The sequence below is a fragment of the Psammomys obesus genome, unplaced genomic scaffold, assembly GCF_907164565.1.
Source record: "Psammomys obesus unplaced genomic scaffold, mPsaObe1.curated_primary_1811, whole genome shotgun sequence".
NCBI lineage: Eukaryota > Metazoa > Chordata > Mammalia > Rodentia > Muridae > Psammomys > Psammomys obesus.
In genome coordinates this window covers 3,043,810-3,064,233 of record NW_026591711.1, presented here as the reverse complement: position 1 = coordinate 3,064,233, position 20,424 = coordinate 3,043,810, and the positions used below count along the sequence as shown (strand labels likewise).

The window sequence follows — 20,424 nt, the reverse complement described above, 5'->3', positions numbered from 1 at the left end:
TTCTTCTTCTTCTTCTTCTTCTTCTTCTTCTTCTTCTTCTTCTTCTTCTTCTTCTTCTTCTTCTTCTTCTTCTTCTTCTTCTTCTTCTTCTTCTTCTTCTTTTTTTTAAGACGAGTACTTGCTGAGTTGCCCAGGCTGGCCTTGAACTCATGGTCCTCCTGCCTTAAACTGAGCAGCTGGGATTGCAGGTACATGCCAAGCTCACAGTATCATAATTGTACCCAGGACAACTAGTATTTCAAGGTGATATGAAATTGCATTCTTGGTTGCCACCTATGAGTACTTTTTAACTGTTCAAAAGGGTTTTGAATTCTCTTCTTTGTTAGCTGCTGGCAGATTTCACTGTTAATTTTCCACATATTCTTGATATGGACATACCACTTATAATATTGAACTAAAAGTATTTCTGTCTTTCTGTTCAGCTTTCTTGAGCGAGGCTAGGACTTAATGATGGTTATAATTTTTTTTTATTCAACTGAGTAGCAAATTATTTTGTCTAATATTTAAAAAAGCGATTAAAGTTTAATATTGTGCTCTTAGAATACTCACATATGCAACATACATTCTAGGATACTTACTCAGGACATCAGAGATATCACCTTAGAGTTTTAAATGCCGGTTATTGTTTTAGCCTATTGTTCATTATTTAACATCACATATAAATCTGTTATTATTGAAAAGGTTAAAGTTACCAGATTTCTAACTCAGTGTTGGTACTTAGTTGTTTTGTAAGCTAAGAGTTGAACTAAAGCATGCTTTGTTGAGAAATGGGAATGTCTGCAGATAATGAATTAGAAAGTACACTGGAAATATTGTTGTTGTTTTTCCAACTCTTGTTCCTTCTCCCCTCCCAGTCCTTGCTAAATCTTTCTCTTTTGGTGATGGGAATGGACCTCCCCGGGCCTTTGCGTGCTAGGCAAGCCTTCTATCATGGAGCTGAATCCCCAGCCCTGCGTCTTTATTTTGTTGTTTAAAGGCTGGGTATTGCTTCCTGGCTCTTCCTCCTCCCACTTTACCCTTAACTACAGGCTTTGCCCATGCTGCATCTTCCCTGACTTTAGCAAATTGCCACAGCCTCCTTATTTCCACGTTCTACAATAACTTCTAGCATCTTCTCTTCATTTTTGAAATGAATGATGCTGTTGACTGTTAACGTGGCATCTCTCCTGGGGTTCTCTGTGCTTTTGGTTCCAGTTGTAGACGCCTCTCCTGTCTGGGGTGCCTGCAGCCTGTCAGGAGGAATACAGATGTAAGACTTTAATAATAGCGTGGTGGCTATCTCACCTAAATTGGATATGACAAGCCAGTTTATATAAAGGAGCTGTTTATGTTGTCTTTTTAAAAATTGACTTCATTCCATATCTTGGGCTAGGAAATAATTTTTCTCTAGGCCTCGACTGTTCTCTTAGTTTGACATGAATTTGCATTTTATTTGAAGTAGCTTCTATTAAGGTTACATGGACTTGCTCAATTGAACTAACTGTTAAAGAAATTTATGATGGGTCTTTAAATAAAGTTGAATATTTTCCTTAAGAATGATCAGATTTCTGGAGATTGGTAAATTCTTATTTTATTTCATGAATTTATATGTATGCCTGTTACCACAGAACGTTTTATTATATTCATAATCATTTCTCACTGCGAACATGACTATTTTTCCATCTAAAGCTTTGTATTAACTGTTAAAGTCCTTTTCTTTGTGAGATTCTCTTCCAGCGTAGCACTTAGAAGAGCCCCAATCAGTCACTCTAACTTCACAACTGAGTACTCTCCCAGTGGTTCTATACGTGTGAGTGAGTGTCTCTCCTCGGCCAGGGGATCCTTGACCCCTATTTAAAGGGTATAACCGTGCAGGTGTTATAAATAAGCCAGTTTATCTAGAGTCAGCTGCAAGACCTGCTCACACCAAAAGCAAGGATCCATGGGCTCAATAAGTCAGGCTTGGGAGTCAGGGAAGCAGTGGTAAGCCTGTTTGTAAACTTTGGGTTTCTGGACGTTAATTTCAGGTTTCCTTTTTGAAAGGCCAGTGTTTGTAGAGCTTATCCTGTCAGCACTACCTCGTGTCAATTGTCAAGCCATGTTTAGCGTGTGGAGATGTATTAATCTGCCACAGCCAGCACACTACGAGGCTGGGATGAATAGAAGGCTCAAGCAGATGAAGAGGGATTAACTGTGTGTTTGAGCAAACTCTTCAATCACAGAAGCAGTGATTTTACAAAGGATTAGCTGCTGCTTTTATAAATATTGATTACTGATCTGCTGCTCAGAGTGGAGATGACATAACCTGTGCAGATGCTGTGGAGTGTGCTGTTGAAGTGGGCATCATTCATATTAATGGATTTGTCACAGGCATAATAGAAACAGGCAGATTTATTACCATAGCAGTTGCTAGAACTGTTATGGTTAAGATTGTGTCAGCATATCTATTAAAACTTCAGGATCTTAGAAGTTTACGGCTTAGCTATAAAACTCATTTCCCAGATGGAATTTGGAATACCAGTTAAAGCCTGGCAAAAATTTTAATGCCTACTTTCACCTGAGTTTGAAGACATTTAAGTTGAGACAGAGCAAAAACCACAGACCATTTCGTTATTTGTGTAAAATGAGTTGAATACCTTTTATCCAAAACACTTGGAACTAAGAAATGTTTCCATTTTTTTTCGTCTCTTGTAGAGTTTGTAGTATTTGTACATAATTAATGAGATATTTTGAGACTTGGACTCAGGAGTAAACAGGAAATCATTTACGTTTAATATACCCCTTATACACATAACCCCAGGGGGCAATTTCATACAGGGCCTTTACTACACCTGTGTTTTGAGGTCAGGTGTGGAATTTTCCACATGTGGTATCATGGCTCTCAAAAGTTTTGGGATTTGTAGCATTTTAGGTCAGATTTTCAGACTAGGAAAGTTCAACCTATGTCAACAAATCTAAAATAATTTTATTTGGGGGGGGGACCCAAGAAAGTGTCATGGACATTTGTATGGAAATGGCAGGCTGAAGCCCATTATTTACATGCTACTCTAAAAAGGTAATAAAAATAAAATGAAAATTTAAAAATAGGCAAAATGACTCTAAAACTCTCTAGTAAGAATTATCTTTCAGAAAAATATATTCTTTGTTCTTTTTAAGAATAAAGAGGGTTTTTTTTTCCCCCTCAGGTATTTTGTATTTAGAGGACTGAGGTTTGTCTCTGGGGCGAGCTGGAGGATGAACTGGTGGGAGGGGTGTACCTTTGGAGGAAGGGTAAGGAAGCTGCTCCTCCTGGGCAGTACAAGTGTTATCTCCAAAAACATTATCTGAAAAAGTCATAATTTGATAAGCTAATGCTTTTACCAGTTACTCATGTGTGGCATTACAGTATCATACCTGGTTTCTTGACTGATAATTGGATTAAATATTGAATTGTTACAACAGCATCCTCTGAAGAATGTGGTTGTTTTTTGTTTTTTGTTTTTTTACTTGATGTGTTTTTTTCCATTCAGTGTTCATTAGAACGTGATTGCATGAAATTTAAGCCTACTTATTATATAGAAACTTAATTCAGTTAATTGATTTAATTAATGACTTATCTTAATATTCATACAGAGAACACATTATTTATATACATTTATGTAACTTCTATTTTTACTGAGATTATGTATCATGGTCTATTTAGACATGATTTAATTACAGACAAAATTTTGGAAAAATGTGTAATAAAATATCATATCTACCATCATTCTTTGTTGATTCAAAATAAACCATGGTCCATATTTACACATGGGATTTGAGTGAGCACATATTCTTACAATTTTTAAGAGATTTGTGAGCAGGGTATATAGATTGAGCATTGGACTGTGCTGGCTCCTCAGTGTTTTCCCCGAGGAGCCCAGAGCTGCTTCAGCATGATGGTCAGGTGAGGCAGAGCAGTGCTGTTTACATGGAGCCACACTTGTCACCTAGCACGCTGTTGACAATACTGCATCTTGTCCAAGTTTTAACTTTGGTGTTTTAACTAAAGAGTTAAACCTTAATGGTGAAATTGCTCTGATAACAACTCTTAACCAGAAGAGATCATAGGCAGGGGGCTGTGTCATCTCTGCGAGCCCCAAATAAAGAGCACCGGGTGGACATAACGCTCATGCTTTCTCATGTCTTCCTTGCGATGAATACCACTGTCTGGATTTGATATGTAATTAGTTTTAAGAGATATACCAGAATTGAGTCACTATGTCTTCTGTTTCCTCTTTCTTTCTTTCTTTCTTTCTTTCTTTCTTTCTTTCTTTCTTTCTTTCTTTCTCTTTCTTTCTCTCTCTCTCTCTCTCTCTCTCTCTTTTTTACTTCATTTTAGTGGCTATAAAGTTTAAAACTAACTGGAGCTGGGTGTGGTAGTACACATCTGTAATGCCAGGTCTTCAGAGGCTGAGGCAGGAGAATCTGGAGTTTGAGGCGGCAAACTTGGCTTGGGCTACAGAGTGACTTTAAGGTCCAGATGGGACACCTTGTCAGGCCCTGTCTTAATAATCAGTGCAAGGGTGTGCAGCTGCACTGCAGTGTTGTCATTGTTAAGGTGGCAGACAAATGTCAGCATGGCCTCTTGGCTTTCCATCCTGGCTGTTCATCAATTCATTAACAACTGATCATGAACATATCAAAGAAAGGATTGTAACTGCATCCTTTGTCCCATCAGTGTCTGGAACATTTTGGGTGTTCCAGAGTATTTGATTAGTGAATAAGCAAATGTATGCAAATGGACGCTTAATACACACACACACACACATGAACCCACTCACCACCTGCATCATTATTTGTACGCCTCTAATTCCCCTGTTTTCAGAATATATGATTGCAGAACTGTATTTATCATCAATTTTGTGTTGAATGTTTTAGAACATTTTCATCAAATCCCATGAACAAGTTTTTAGAAGATGTTTTTTAAAATTATTTTTAATTATGTGAATATGTCAGTATATGGTCTATGCATGTGGGTGCAGGTGCTCTTAGAGGCTAAAAATTCCCAGATGCCCTGGAGCTAGTGTGGCAGGCAAGTATGAGCTGCCCTGTGCAGGGTGCAGGGAACTGAATTAGGTTTTCTGCAAGCTCAGTACATGCTCATAACTGCTGAACCATCTCTGTAGCGCTACTATAAAAAAGCTTTAAAATAGTTTCTTCAAAAATTATTTATCTCAAGATAAAATAAAATTTGTATTGATTATTATTGTTGTTATTGTGTGTGCGTGCGTGTGTGTGTGTGTGTGTGTGTGTGTGTGTGTGTATGTATGCAGCAGCACATGTGTGGAGGCCCTAAGGGTAACATTGTCCTTGGTTCTCTCTTGCCATGGCTTCTGGGAATCAAACTCAGCTTGGCAGGTTTTTGCAGCAAACCCTTTATTCACTGAGCCTTTCCCGCAGCCCCCTACATTCATTTCTTAAGCATGCTATTCAGCACAATGCAGCTTATTTAAGGCTCAACCCATGCATCTTAAAGAAGTACATCCCAGGCACTGCCTGTGGCTCGTCGCCAAAAGTCTAGTGAGAAGGTCAGACTTGTGAGCGCACTGCAGCCTGCTGTTGTAGAGTTCTTCGTGAACTCCGCATTCAGTGCGGCCTGCCGGTCAGGCTCACACACGCTAACTGGTTTTCCTTTTAAAGGCAAGGTTAGCATAAGTAAGCTCATGGTAGGCTTTGATTTCCAGGTCCTAGGAAAACGCTGCCGAACGGCATTTGTTCTAATATTGAAGGTTTAGTTGGTATTACCTGTTCCATGGCAAGAAATGCTTTATAATTCTTTCAGTTACATAACTGTACTGAAAAGATTTGACATTAGATCAGTCTCAGGAAAATGTGCTTTCATCTGTTCATATGAAACAGATACTTGCTTCAAAGTTTTAACAGGCTAGCCAAGTATGTTACAATTGTTCCTGCTTGCAATTCTAGTGCTATGGAGGCTGAGGCAGGAGGATTCCCATGATTTCAAAGACAGTCATTGAATCTAGACCAGCTGAGGACATGAAGTAAAATCCTGTATCAAAAAACAAAACAGGTTGTTGGAGTTTATGCCTGTAATTCCAGCGCTCATGAGGCAGAGGTGGGCTTGGTCTACACAGTGAACTCATATTCCAGGCTAGCCAGCGCTGTGTAGTGAGACGTTGTCTCAAAACAAGAAAAAAAAAAAAAAACACCCACAAAATTTATGGGTGAAGGTTGACGTGGCTCTTAAAACTTTGGTTGGGAGAATGCTGTGAGGTTTTTCTGTGTTTAGCAAGTTGCTGGCTGTGGGATTATTGTGCATTGTCCTTATCGTGTTGAGATAAGTCCCCTGTATCCCCAGATTCTCTGGGACTTTTATCATAAAAAGATGTTGGATTTTTATCAGAAGCCTGTTTTGAATGCAATGAGGTGATCATGTACTTTCTGTCCCTGAATCTATTTATGTTGTGGATTACACCTATTGATTTACATATATTGAACCCTCCCTGCATCTCTTGGCTAAAGCTGACTTGATCAGAGTGGGTAATCTTTGTAATGTGCTCTTGAATTAGGTTTAAGTCTTTATTTGACAGTTTTTCATCTATATTCATCAGAGATATTGACCTATAATTTTCTTTTCTTCCTTCTTCCTTCCTTCTTCCTTTTTTTTTTTTTTAACTACAACAAAACAGTGTTTTGCAAACATGACAGGGCAGTTGCATATATGAACTCAACAGTTGTGACTGCATGCCAAAACCTTCATGCTCAAGTTAGACAAAATCCTACCATGGAGGACTGGGTGAGGAAGTGGGCACAAAAATCCCACTCCTAGCTGAGGAGCTATTGACAGTTGCTAGCCTCTAGGATAGGAAGAGTCAGTTTTTTCTCTAAGGGTCTGACTCCCAGTTGGCCAGCTATGATCCAGGGCAGGTCCCACACCCAGGAGTGTTTGGGCAGCTCAAATTGGACCTGATGCTTAAAAAAAAAAAGAGGTGGAGGCGGACCTGGAAGGAAATGTGAGGGTGTTAAATATAAATTAATTAATTAATTTAAAAAATATATATAATATGAAATTCTCAAAGAATTAATAAAAATATTTTAGTAAGGGTTTGGATAAGCCCATAGGTACTCTGTCAGTGTTAGGGCAGGGAGATTGATTGATTGTTGAGGAGTTTATTCTTCACTCTTTTCATTTCATGGAAGTAGTCCCATCCTGTGGTGATGGAGTATTTGACTGGACCAAGCTTTGACTCAGAGTGAAAGATCACATGAGCAAAGAACAGCCTAAAATAGATAGATAGATAGATAGATAGATAGATAGATAGATAGATAGATAGATAGATAGATAGATAGATAGATAGATCGATCTTCTTTCTTTTCCAGTGTAGACAGGAAGGGACTTTGAGTGTATGAAAGTGGTAGGAAGGCTATGCTAGCTGAAAGGCTTAGTGTTCACGCCGCAGACTATGACAATGCCGAGTAAGAAGACAAGGCTGTAGTCGGCAAAGGTGAGGCTCGGAAACTAGCAAGGGTTCCGCATGAAGTCAAGACTGAGCAGCTGTAAACTCAGCAGTGAGGCGCATGTTGTAGTGACTTGTTGGTGGTAAAATAGTAAAACAGGGTTCGGATTCCACATAGGTCACCAGCTTTCTCATAGAAAAGAAGAAGGACATGAATGAGATGGCTGTTGTGAAAATGTCTTTGAATCACACTGATCCCTTGATACCTGTTCATTCAAGAAAAGAGACTAAGTGGGAAGCTAACTGTAAAACTAAGAAGTTAGAACTTCAGTTGATTCTTATTTTATCTTTCAAGCTTTAAAAAAAAAATGCTGTGATCCAGGATAGACTTTTGATCTTGTTGAAGGTAGGCAGTACTGAAGGGTGCAAGGGGCCTGCGGCTCTGAGGCTGCTGGCCTCAGCTTTATCACCATCCCATGTACACTGGCTCTGCAGTTTTTAAACTTTCACAAGCCGTTAGAACTAGCGTAAAGGAGCCCAAAGCCAGTTCCCTGTCTTGAGTGCTCCTGACATACCACTGCTTCCCTTTCCGATGGCCTTTACATCAAGGTTGCAGGTTGCAGTGTGGAAGAGGGCCCAGTCCTTGCATAGTTACCGTGCTGGGCTTACAGGAGCATGTCACCATGTCCAGCAACAGGGTATTAGCTCCAACGTCTAATAGTTTGTTTTGCCTTATAATAGTAGGATTGTCATAATAAATAAATAATCATTTAAAAATAGTCCAGTTTCTTTAGACTATCAAAAGCTTGTAGTCTTTTAACCAATCTCCTGTGTATAAATGGAGTAGCCTACAAGTTAATTTTTTTCTCTGTGTTCTTAGTTAGGATATAATTTCTTTTTTTTTGTTGTTGTTGTTGTTGTTGCTTTTATCTTAAGAAAAGGAGATCATTTTAACTAGTTTAAAAATAACAGTAGCTCCTAACCTAGGTAGCTGCCAAGTTAGCCTCTCGCAGTGAGATGGTGTTCTGGTGTGAGGCAGGTGTCCTCTTTTGCTGCCTGCTGTATAGAGCTGTACAGCTGCCCGTCCCCCTCGTGACGGTTAGCGTTTCTGTATCTGGAGAGCCACTATCCTTTGGTCTCATCTGTGTCTTGCTGATGACATACTGCTGACCTTGTGAGGGGTCTAAATGATGTAAGGATTCAAGTTTTTAAGGGGAAATTACTGCTTTTGCATATTATAACAGACTTCATTCAGAGAGTATTACCTCTGCTTATCATGCTACACAAATCATAAAGCTTTTCTTCGGGCTTAGGGTATATTTAAAGCGTTATTACTGATGAATTTTTGTTTATAAAAAGTGTACATGGATACTAAATCCTAGATATTGATCAGATAGCAATAAAAGTGAAATTTCAGTTAAGAACTTTCTTTCCTCTCCCTGGAAAGAAAATATTTTATTTAAGAAACACGAGGTAATAAGAAATCAGAGTAAATGTTGCTTATGACAGATTTTATTGTGCTTTATCAGGTTAATCAACATTTCTCTTCAAGTACTCAGGTTAAATGTTATATTCACCTTAACAAATTTGTTTCTCTCCTTACTTTTTCTTCCCCCCTCTTTTCTTCCATCTCTTCTCTACCTGCTTCTGGTCAGTACAGTTAAAGTGTTAATACTTCAAGGGTTGGAGAGATGGCTCAGCAGGTAAGCACACTTGCTGGTCCAGGACCCGCATGGTGGCTCATATCACATGTAACTTCAGTTCTAGGGGTCCCCACTCTGTGCGCTGTCCTTCGGTGCTATTGTGCACATGTGGTTCAAAGACATACATGGAGACAGAATACTCAGGCACATAAAATAAAAAATAATTAAAAAGTATTGTTTCAGAATAATTTGATTTACTCTTGAAATTTGGAGAAAATTTAAATTATCGTTCTGTGTGTGTGTGTGTGTGTGTGTGCGCGCGTGTGTGTGTGTCTGTCTGTCTGTCTGTCTACATTACCTATGTGGAGGTCAGAGGACAACCCACAAGAGTTCATTCTTTCCCTCCGCCTTCAGTGTCCTGGGACTTGAACACAGGTCATCAGGCTTGGTAACAAACACCTTTCCCTGCTGAGCCATCTCAGTGGCCCCAGAGAGCATTTGTATTCTGTGTTAAGGTAGTCTATTTTGCCTAGTGGATGTACAATGATTGTGGTACTCATTTGAGACCCAGTTATTCCACAATACCCTGACTAATTTAATGGTTGACCCAACTTGTTTTCTACTTAGAAACAATTTCTGTATTTTTTTAAGTTATCTATCTTCCTACCTACCTACTTAGTTATCACTCTTGTAAAGAACTGGGGAAACTTCTTTGAACACCAGTGACGTTACTGAATAACCTGTCACATATTACCATGTGTTTCTAACCGACTTAACTCGCAGCTTAATCTTTATGCTTTTGGTAGACATCCACTGTTTGTTTATGCTGCTCCTTTTCCATGATCTTAGACTCTTTAATGCGTTATAAAAACCTAAAACACAAAGCAGCCTCACCCTCCCGATGGAAGGTTTCTCTGTGCATTCAGGTAGGGGAGAGAATATCTGATATGGACTCCAAGACAAATAGTGTATTTGATTTGGGGGAAATCACTTTCGTTGACTTGGTGGGTCAGAGTTGATGTGAACTGAAATTGTTGAGGCACCGATCCAACAGAAAGGCGAGGACGCATCTGTGGCTCACGTGAGATCCCTAACCTCCCTATCTGGGGTCTTTTGTGTTTGTTTATTACATTTGTGTTTATTGAATATATATTGAAAGTATCGCCTCTTTGAGATAACCAGCTGCAGCATATACTACGTCTGTATTTAGGAACATGAACGCTTTTCTCTCTTTTCGTAATTCAAGATTTGCAAGAGGAGAGAAGGGAGTCAATGGGATGGATTTGAAGCAAGGTTGCCAGAACTGATTTGAATAATTACGTAATTAAAGGTTGACAGTGACTGTAATGAGATGAGGTCAGCACACTTTCCGAAGTGAACTACCACTGTCACTTCTTTCTCTCACTTTCCACAGGAAACCAGTTCCCTCCGATTGCAGCCCAGGACCTCCCTTTTGTCCTAAAGGCCGGCTACCTGGAAAAACGCAGAAAAGGTGAGCTGTAGGGCTAATGAAAACACTAAAGCCACTTTCCCCCCCATCCTAAGATAAAACAGATATGTGGCATGTTCCATGGAAGCAATGTTCTCTTTAGGCAGTACAGGATGTAAGAACCTGTGGGTGACCTTATCCAGTCATGAAATGCCACTTTCAGCTTTACATAGTTTTTACTAGCAAAGCATTGGTTTCCAGTGCAGCCTGGGATATTCAAAAGCAACTCAGGAGCAGCATCCTACTACATCTTCTAGGAAAGCTTCAGGCCATGATGGTGTTCACAAGGCTGGGGTTTCTCACCATTAACCGAGGTGGACTTCTGCACTGACCAGTACACACAGGCCTGCTGTGGTTCAGAAGAGCCTGGCATCCCGTCTGCGGTTGTCTGTTACTCATTCAGTGTCCCTCTCCATCGGCCTCGGGAGCTGGGACTTGGCCAGGTGGTCTCCTTTCAGCACAGAACCGGAACGAAGTCTGGAGGTGGCGGTATGACACGGCAACGAAGGCAGGGGGGGCCCTGCAGCGTAGCTTAGCTTGTTGATGCAGATCACCGGAGCACATTCCACTTGTTCTTAAAAAAAATCTTTTAAAGCTGAAAGATAGAGCTGAAAGGAGTAGTAGAAATGATCCAAATCAACCGTCCCCTTTCCCTTTTATGACAGATTTGAGAATCAGACCCCATGGATCAGTTATATCAAGAATGTGCATGCAGATGCCTTTTTGAGACCATGTAGGGGAAGTTCAGTGGCCAAGCAGCTGATACCATCTTAAAGTGTGGTGGCCCCCTCCTTACTGGACTTTAGCCGTTGCTGTTGCTGCTGCCTGACAGATTAGTGTCAGAGGTAAAAGGAAGCTCAGGTATCACATTAGCAAGCTTTCCCTCGTGTGGTAAGGAAATGGCTTCATGTAAGTCATGCATACTGTCTAACCTGCTGCTTCTCCCGCTGTTTGCAGACCACAGCTTCCTGGGGTTTGAATGGCAGAAGCGCTGGTGTGCTCTCAGCAAGACGGTGTTCTACTATTACGGGAGTGATAAAGGTAATGTTGGTATTTACTTACATCAGGGTCTGTTCCGTGTGTTTGTGATCACTTCCCTACCGAGTGAACCAAAGACAAAAACAGAGAAAAAACTGGGAATTTTTGAGAATTATAGTTTAAGACTAATTAATTGATAATTATCTTTCATTATTTGACAAATATTATCAATTCCAGACTTCCCTAAAAGCTAACTCACTTGTATTTTTATGAATTATGAATGAAAGTAAAATAATATCAGTCACATGGCTTTTCACCTTAGTAAATATTGGCTATCTGGGCTACAGTTGTAGAACTTGAGAAAAATGAGGACCATGATGACATGAGATAAAAATTTTTGAAGACAGAAAAAAACTTTTTTTTTTCAGGTAAAATAATTGAACAGATAAAGAACTTTCTTTACCAATGCCAACAGCAAAAGCAGTCATGTATTGAGTTTGCCCTAGGCCAGACCCTGTCTAAGCAGTCTCTCTACCTCAGCAAACCAGTTAACATAGCTTGTTTAACACTCAGCGCTTCTCTGAAGTAGCTCACGATTAGCCTATTAGTTTGCTTATAATGTTTTATTAGCATATAATAATTATATGTAATTGCCACAACCCCTGTGGCTTGGGTATGGTTTTGGCAATTTTCCATGGGTCTGAGGTCTTTGGCATTGCTGTGCCTCTCCCCCTCCCCTTCCCTTCCTAATTGCCCCTCTTCTACTTTCAACGTCTCCCCCCGCTTTGGCCCAGTGAGTTTCATTAGGGGTTACAGCAGCATGGGCACCTTACCAGTGCACACACCACTGAAGAAAATGTCCCTGCCCCTCCCATCGCCGTTACTATATAAATCCGCAGGCAGCAGAGCCCTGCGGGCTGGCCCCTCTGTCTCGTGTGGGCATATCCACCGGCCCAGGCTTTTTATCCCATTCATCTTAACATTAGGAAAGCAAAGGGCTGAGAGGCTGTTTGCACAACATCCACTCACAGAGTGGTAAACGCAGGCCTGGGATTTGTCTACCGCTCAGGTTTGTTACCACTACTGACCCTGTGTTGACATCCATACTTTACAATTTTATCTATTAACTAATGCACATCTTAGTTCACATAATTTGAGCTCTTATTTGAATAAGTGAATCTGATATATATATCTGCAATATATATTCCTAGTTGTGCTTTTTTTCCAAGGGAAAGCAGATCAGAAGGTGGGTATTCTAAAATAGAAGTCACTGCTTGTAGAGATAAGCAATAGCCAACATGGTATACATGGTTAAAATATATATATATATATATATATATACATATATTATGGAATCATAGTCTTATACAGTGTATATGCACTAATACATTTTTGTGAAGTGTTCATGCACATACATACACAAGTTTGTATGTGTGTAGTTTACACAAAACAAAAAGCATTAGTGAAAAATATCTAAAATTAGTACTGCCCTTAATGAAAACAAGAAGAAATGAAATACTAGGTAACAGTCACTTCTAAAATGGGTGCTGTAAGGAGGCAAAAAAGAAAAAGGGACAAAAGTCCACTGCCACTGAATATAATCTTCCCATAGAATTGTTATTTCTGGGTGTGGTTTGGAAATTTATGTTTTATTTAGTATTATTTGTAGTTTGTAGAGTGTTTATTAGAAGACTGACCGTCTCACTTTTTGGTTGGTGAAGTTAATGACTTTATATTTCAGTGGCCATTTTGGTCCTTTCACTAGTGTGTCGCATGTAGTGATGGCACCTGTGAGGTGGCCACAGCTGACAACTATGCATTCCCCCTCCTGCTGGAGCAGGAGGTCCTGGTGTCCAAGTTCACTCACGATCACCCCAGATCTCGGCGTGAATTATCATTATTCAAATGTGATTTTCTAAACTATTATGAGATTTGATCAAAATATTACCATTTGTCAAAAAATAAAAAGTCCTTTTCACCAGACTCAGAAAAGGGAGTTTCAAACACTTGTGACTTTGATTCAGTTAGGTTTCCCATTTCTGTGTCTTGAGGGTCCATGATTACTGATGTCAGTGTTAGCTCAAAGCCAGCAAGTCTTCCTCATACCCAAAGGGGTGTTTGAATTTATATTTTTCTCCAGAGGCCAATGTCATATAAAGAAATTCTGGCTAGAATCTTTGAGGTGGTAAATCTCTTCCTGTTCTTCTTGCTAGACCTTACGGTGCTGCCATCCTTAGCATTTGCACTTTAACTGCCTTGCGGCCTACTAGTTCCTTCAGCCTCAGCATTTTAAAAGTTAGTTTTGCCACATCCCGTTTTGTGTTGGTGCTTGAAGACCTGGCCTCTTTTTGCACTGCCGGTTGCTCTGTGTCTTCCCATGTGTTCCAGGTCTGTTTGCAGTGTGCTTCTCCTTGCTGTCATTCCATTTTGTTCCGGGTTTTTTTGCAGCATTCTCTTCTTCCTGGAACCCCTGTCCCTCCTCTTTAGGGACTCTAAAAAATTTGCCTTTAATTGCTTAGTTCTCATGATCCCAATTTCCAGCCGCTTTACATCTTTTTTTTTTTTTTCCAGGAAAACATCAAATAACATTTTAATTTTCTTTTGAGTAATGAAGTAGCTGAGTTGTACAGCTTTATTATGCATCTGAACCATTACATACACTTGGAAAGAGCTATTTAGATATATGAAAACTGTAAGCCTCTAAGTAAGTAGGATTGAGATAAATGATTCACGGAGCCACAGGGTGGGGCTGATACCGCTCACTGGGTTAAACCATACTTTGTTTTACTGTTTTGACACATACATAGCTCACATTTCCTACCTTATTGTGCGTGCCAAAAACCATATTGACCTATGAAAGTAGTAATGGCTTAGAAAGAGTACTGTCATCCTCCAGGGTATGTAATGCACTTACCTCTGTATCCATAAATATGTGTGTATTTATTATTCATAGCCATTCAGATCCTTAAGTAGCAAATACATATAGTACATGTTTTATCACTGTGTGAAATCCCATCCATCCTCTCATCTCCTTCCTTTTCCTGTGACTTGTCATGAGTCTCATTCATCAAGCATTCTACATCCTAGATATTCAGATTCCCATCAAGGCATTCATTCATTCACTTACTCACTTATTCATATTTTTATTTGGTAAACATTTGCTAGATACTTGATATAATAAATAGTGGGGATCCAAAGAGCCTTAGAGATGCTCACTGCTTGAGTTGTGTGACTATCAATGAGAAGCATATAAGAGGCTGTGAAAAAGCGGTAGGAGCTAGAAAGATAGACGTAAATTCAGTGAGGTATAATAAGTAATTTAAGTTACGTACCTTTCGATCACAAAGGAAGGAAAACTTAACTGCCTTAGGGGAAACTTCATTGTGATAAGGACATTTTATTAGGCACAAAGAATACGTTGAAATTTACTGTGTAAAAGCCGTAATTTAAATTTTGTGTCTGTCCAAACTCTGTATTTTGGAGTCACTTCCAAGGAGGTAATATAGGATGTAGGGCATTTAGAAGTGATTGGCCCACGAGGGCTTTACACTCAAGAACGACAGGATAAACATGCTCAAGTGAGCTCCTTGCAAGGCCACAGTGTTTCTGCCTTCTGGAGAATGCTGCAGCAAAATGAATACTTGAAGCAGAGGCAAGAGCCCTGCAGGACCCGCTGGCACCTTGGTCTTGGACTTCCAGTCCACTAGGACTTTGAGAAGTAAATTCCTTTTGTTCAGAAATTGCTCAGTAATGGGTGTGCAGGTGGACAAAGAGAGAACAGCAGGTGAAGGAAGAGCAGAAATCTAGCCCTCTGGAAGCCCATGGATAGGATCAATACAGAGTGCCAAGCCGGAACATAAGAAGGAGGAAGGAAGGAGCCGCATTAGATTAAAGATGTAGAACAGAAGGTAAGCCTTCTGAGATTTTGACTAAGGATTTTATTTTACTATGGGCTTTAAGCAGAAAGCTCTATGATCAGAATTGGCTTTAAGGATGGCCTGAGATGGAGAGAGACTGTCAATAGATCCATTTAGGAGAACGTAGGGCTACTAAGAGACAGGGCAAAGATTGAATACAGCTCTCTAGGTCCAGAGCTGTGTTTTCCCCACAGTTTGTGATCATTCTCCAGCACTGCAGAGTGCCCATAAATGATGGCTCAGTTAGGAGCTCCTTCCAAACCCTGGGTTTTGGGTTTTTTTTGTTTTGTTTTGTTTTTTTACCTTTTCTGTTTATTTTTCACATGGTCCTGAATCAGCACATGAGATGAAATTTGTGTTTCTTCTCTTTTGAGGAGGAATGTGATGGGCAGGCCATTGTACCTATGCCGTTTTAGATCATAAACTGCCTTCCTTCTCCCCAGTTAGAGAATGCACCAGTACAATGTAGTGAGTGACAGCTACAAGTAGTACTGGTCCTGTTAAGCCATCCTAAATACAGACCAAAGTTTCTTTAAAACTTTTTTTGTTTTATTTTAGTTGTCTGGGTGTTTTGCGCACATCTATGTCTTGCACCCCATGAGTGCCTGGCACCTAGGCAGGTCAGAAGAGGGTGTGGATGTGGAATTACAGATAGTTGCAAATTACCCTGTGGCTGCTGGGAACAAATCCAGGTCCTCTGGAAGAGCAGCCAGTGCTCTTCACCACTGAGCCAGCTCTCCAGCTCCTGAAGGCTCTTTTGTACATCATGTTGTAATTTTTCTGCATAAAATTTTGGAACAGAAAATCAGCAGAAATTTCACATAACAAAACTAAGGATTTATAGAAAAATAAAAATTTTCATTAAATTAACCTTCTTCCTCTCTCACATCTCACACAACTTTATCATTGACAGGAGAAAAATAAGAGACGATATCTCATTTATTAAAAAATTATTGCAGTGTGAGGACATCAATACTGTATCATGATGACACATGACACGTGTGAGAGAATTCTGGTATTTATAAGATATATATTATAATTTTGTTTTATTTTGTATGTGAAGGATTCTTTTTTTCTAATCTAATAGTAATTTTACCTTTTTATAAAATCAGAAAATGTTTATAGGCTTTTGAGTCTTTCATATGCACTTGTCTTTTGGGCAGCTTAAAAAATTTATAATATTAGATGTATAATATAGGATAATAATACTACAATCTGTTCACCTAAAGAAGCTAATCAAGAAGGAGAACCCTGGGTAAGATGCTCAGCCTTCAATCAGAAAGGCAAAGGGGCTGGACATCAGAAGAGGGAGAAAACACGGAACAGGACAGGAGCCTATCACAGGCTATCAGAGGACAGGGCCTCTGGAAGACGCTACCCAGCGGGATATCAAAACATATGCTGAGACTCATAGCCAGACTTTGGGCAGAGTGCAAGGAACCTTATGAAAGAAGGCAGAGACAGAAAGACCTGGAGGGGACAGGAGCTCCACAAGGAGAGCAACAGAACCAAAAGATCTGGGCACAGGGGTCTCTTGTGAGACTGATACTCCAAACAAGGACCATTCATGGAGATAACCGAGAACTCCTGCACAGATATAGCCCATGGCAGCTCAGTGTCCAATAGGGTTCCCCAGTGATAGGAACAGGGACTTTCTCTGACATGAACTCATGGGCTGCCTCTTTGATCACCTCCACCTGAGCGGGGAGCAGCCTTACCAGTTCACAGAGGAACACAATGCAGCCAGCCACTCCTGATGAGACCTGATAGACTAGGGTCAGATGGAAGGGGAGGAGTTCCTCCCCTATCATTGGACTAGGGGAGGGGCATAGGAGAAGAAGAGGGAGTGAGGGTGGGATTGGGAAAAGATGGGAAGGAGGCTACAGCTGGGATACAAAATGAATAAACAATAATTATTAAAATTAAAAAATTAACTTGATAAATGATGAAAAAATCCATAAACCTAAAAATCAGTATTAAAGTAGAAGGAAATAGCTGTCATTAGCTTCATGTATTATGTTTTTTAGTAGGTCAGAACCAATTGGTTTTTTTGGTTTGTTTGTTTGCCTTTAATGTCCTGAAATAGAATTATGTAAAATTAAACAAAAAATTGTATGAAATTAAATTAATGATCAGTGGATTTCATTATCTAGTTTCTCCTGATAGTCTTCAGTTCTGTGGACATGAACTCCAGGAGTAGGATAGACACAAGGTTAAAGTGTGAAATAAAATCTCAGGGAGGTTTAACAGAGGGATAGATGCCTCCCTAGGGCAGCAGTGTGCTATACTACAGACTAATACTCAAAATGAGACTGTTAGATCTAAAAGTATGTTTAAAAGACATTGTGAAATTAGGAAAGTACACATCTTCGAAAGGTTTCAATCTTAGGGACTATTTTAGAAGTTTGGAAAATGAGCTCTTGCTGCATGTGAAGTTCACAAAACCAAAATCTCAGTAAATAAATCAACATTGGTTTGATATCTTGATTGACATTTTACTGTTTTTAACAACCTGTGTCAAGTCACCAGGTGTCTTAATGCTATCCCAGAAAGCACTGTGAGACCAATATATGTGAGTGTGTGTGTGTATGTATACATATATGTGCTCATGCTGTGCATAGTAGATACATATGTTGATATAGCTGTATACAAATGAATGATTATATAATGCTGGAGTTTTCTTAGAGGAGAAGCTGGAGCATGATTGACCTAACAGGAGCTGCACCCCTATGTTTACATGATTTTTTCCTTTATGTGTAATCAGCTGAGTAGATTTAGGGATTCATTACTTTTTTATAGCTGAAAATTTATTCTTCAATTGAGTATTCTTTTAAAAACTATTTTATGTGTATGGGGTTTTCATATATGTCTGTGTACCTGGGTGCTCGCAGAGATCATAGGTCCCCCAAAAGTGGAGTTAAGCTAGTTGTGAGCCACAGTGAGGGTGCTGGGAATGAAACCTGGCTCATCTGCAAAAGAACAAGTGCTGTTAAACGCTGAGCCATCTCTCCAGCCCCCAACCGAGCATTCTTTTAGAAATGCTATATTTAATATTCATACACACCTATAATGTATTTGGATAAAATCTAACCCCCAATTCTTCCCCTCCAAATTCCCCCCAATGTTTCATCACTTTTTTCTTCCAACTTCATGTATGCTCTCTCTTTCTCTTTCCCTCATCTCTCGCTCTTTTTAAACACCCACTGAGTCCATTTAGTTCTGCATGCATTTATGTGGATGTCTGGCCATGCACCTACCGTCGTCTGCGTAGCCTCTCAGTGCTGGCATCCATGAAGAGAACTGTCCCCCCCTAGGATCCATCATTTGCCAATAGCCCCTCATAGATGGGACTCCATGTGCTCCTCCCTAGCCATGCAGGGAGTTTTGGCTGGTGTTGTCCTGTGCATTCAGTCACAGCTGTTGCAAGTCCATGCGTGCAGTGGCCCTAACTTGTCTGGCAAATGCTCTTTTGCCAGGTATCTACCGAGTCTGCTTCTTACAGTATTTCCACACCCTCTGCCATCATGTCCCCTGTGCCATGGGTGAGCTTGGGGTATTTGATAGAGATGTCTTCTTTAGATTTGATCATTCCTCTCTCTCTCTCTCTCTCTCTCTCTCTCTCTGTCTCACACGCACGCACGTGTGCATATTGACTGGTTATATGTCTCTGCATTAATTGCTGTCTACTGCAAAGGGAGCTTTAACTAATAAGAGATGAGAGATCACATAAAGATAAGAACTTAGAGAGCAGTTTATTACAATATTCATTTAGAATAATAGTAATACCAGCTTCTCTGACCTAGACAGCCATAAAGTTTTGGCTCAGTTAATGGGACCAGGCATCCAGGCATTTACCAGGTTCTCCTCTTAGACTGCAAATAGAAGATACATATGAGGCCCTGGCATGGTTGGGGGAGAGGTTGTGTAAAGTGGCTTTGCCAGTATAGGTTGGGGTCACATGATTTTGGTTTTGGTTGTTTTATCCTTGGGCATCCTAGTATGGGCGGAATCATGCCCTGTCCCAGCTCCTCTCTGTGTTGCTGACTTCACACCCCCAGCAGGACTCCCTCTTCCTCACACATCTCAGCATCACTCATGTTAGGATGAAGTTTCAGAGTCAGGTTAGGGGTAGAGGGCACATGCTCTGGTGGCGAATGGAGACTGGAGGTTTTGGAGTGGGGAACAGTTTTCATCTAGGTCTGGCCTTTGAAATCTTGTTTCTCTGGGTGAATCTTTCAAGATTTCTCTGGACCACTTCAGTGTTTTGCCTCATATTACTTTCTTTCTTCTTCTTCTTCTTTTTTTTTTTTTTTCGTAATTTTATAGTGCCAATTAAATTCTTCTTGCAGTGTAAGTGGATCATTGACTGGTATTTGTAGAATACCTACATTTGTAATGCATGTATGTTTATGTTGGTGAGAAATATTTGATAAAGCGTGCTATTCATAACTTTTGTCTCGAAATACTCATAACACTACCAGGTATGTTTAAAGTGTTTAATAAAAATTTGTTGCATGAATGAATAGTTTAGTTTTCTATGAGAGTGATAGAAGAATGGATGTGTTTAACCACTTACTGTTTTCCCTCTTCAGTATTTTTCCAGTTAGGTATTTTACAAGCTATGTCTAGAGAGCACCAGATGTGTAAAACTGTTCTCTGGATAAAAGAGTTTCATAGTTGAGTCATGTTTGTACATGCTGCATGTTAAAATTTTCTCTTAGAAATTGAGTGAGTATGTAAATACGCTAAAGGCCTCAAGAAAGGCATGTCTATATAATGTAGACTCATGAAATTGTTGACTTTTGGTTTTGCTAGTACTGAGGATATCCTGTGCATGGTAAGTGATATTTTGCCATTGAAGTACATCCCCAACTGCACTAACCATGTTCAGTTCAGCAGAGCACAACTTAAACATATATGGTCATGGAATCCCCCGATACCTAAAGGAACACACATTGGAAAGTTCTTTCTCCTTACTTTCT

At 39.9% G+C, this 20,424-nt stretch overlaps 1 protein-coding gene across 2 annotated transcripts in view; it reads left to right on the top strand.

Moving 5' to 3' along the window:
* Skap2 (src kinase associated phosphoprotein 2) overlaps window positions 1-20,424 on the top strand; it is a 155,048-nt gene that overhangs the window by 83,651 nt on the left and 50,973 nt on the right. For both annotated transcript variants that reach the window (XM_055611896.1, XM_055611898.1), the window contains exons 5-6: window positions 10,473-10,550; window positions 11,505-11,588. In XM_055611896.1, coding sequence (XP_055467871.1) covers window positions 10,473-10,550; window positions 11,505-11,588 — 162 coding nt within the window. The remainder of the gene's footprint in view (window positions 1-10,472; window positions 10,551-11,504; window positions 11,589-20,424) is intronic.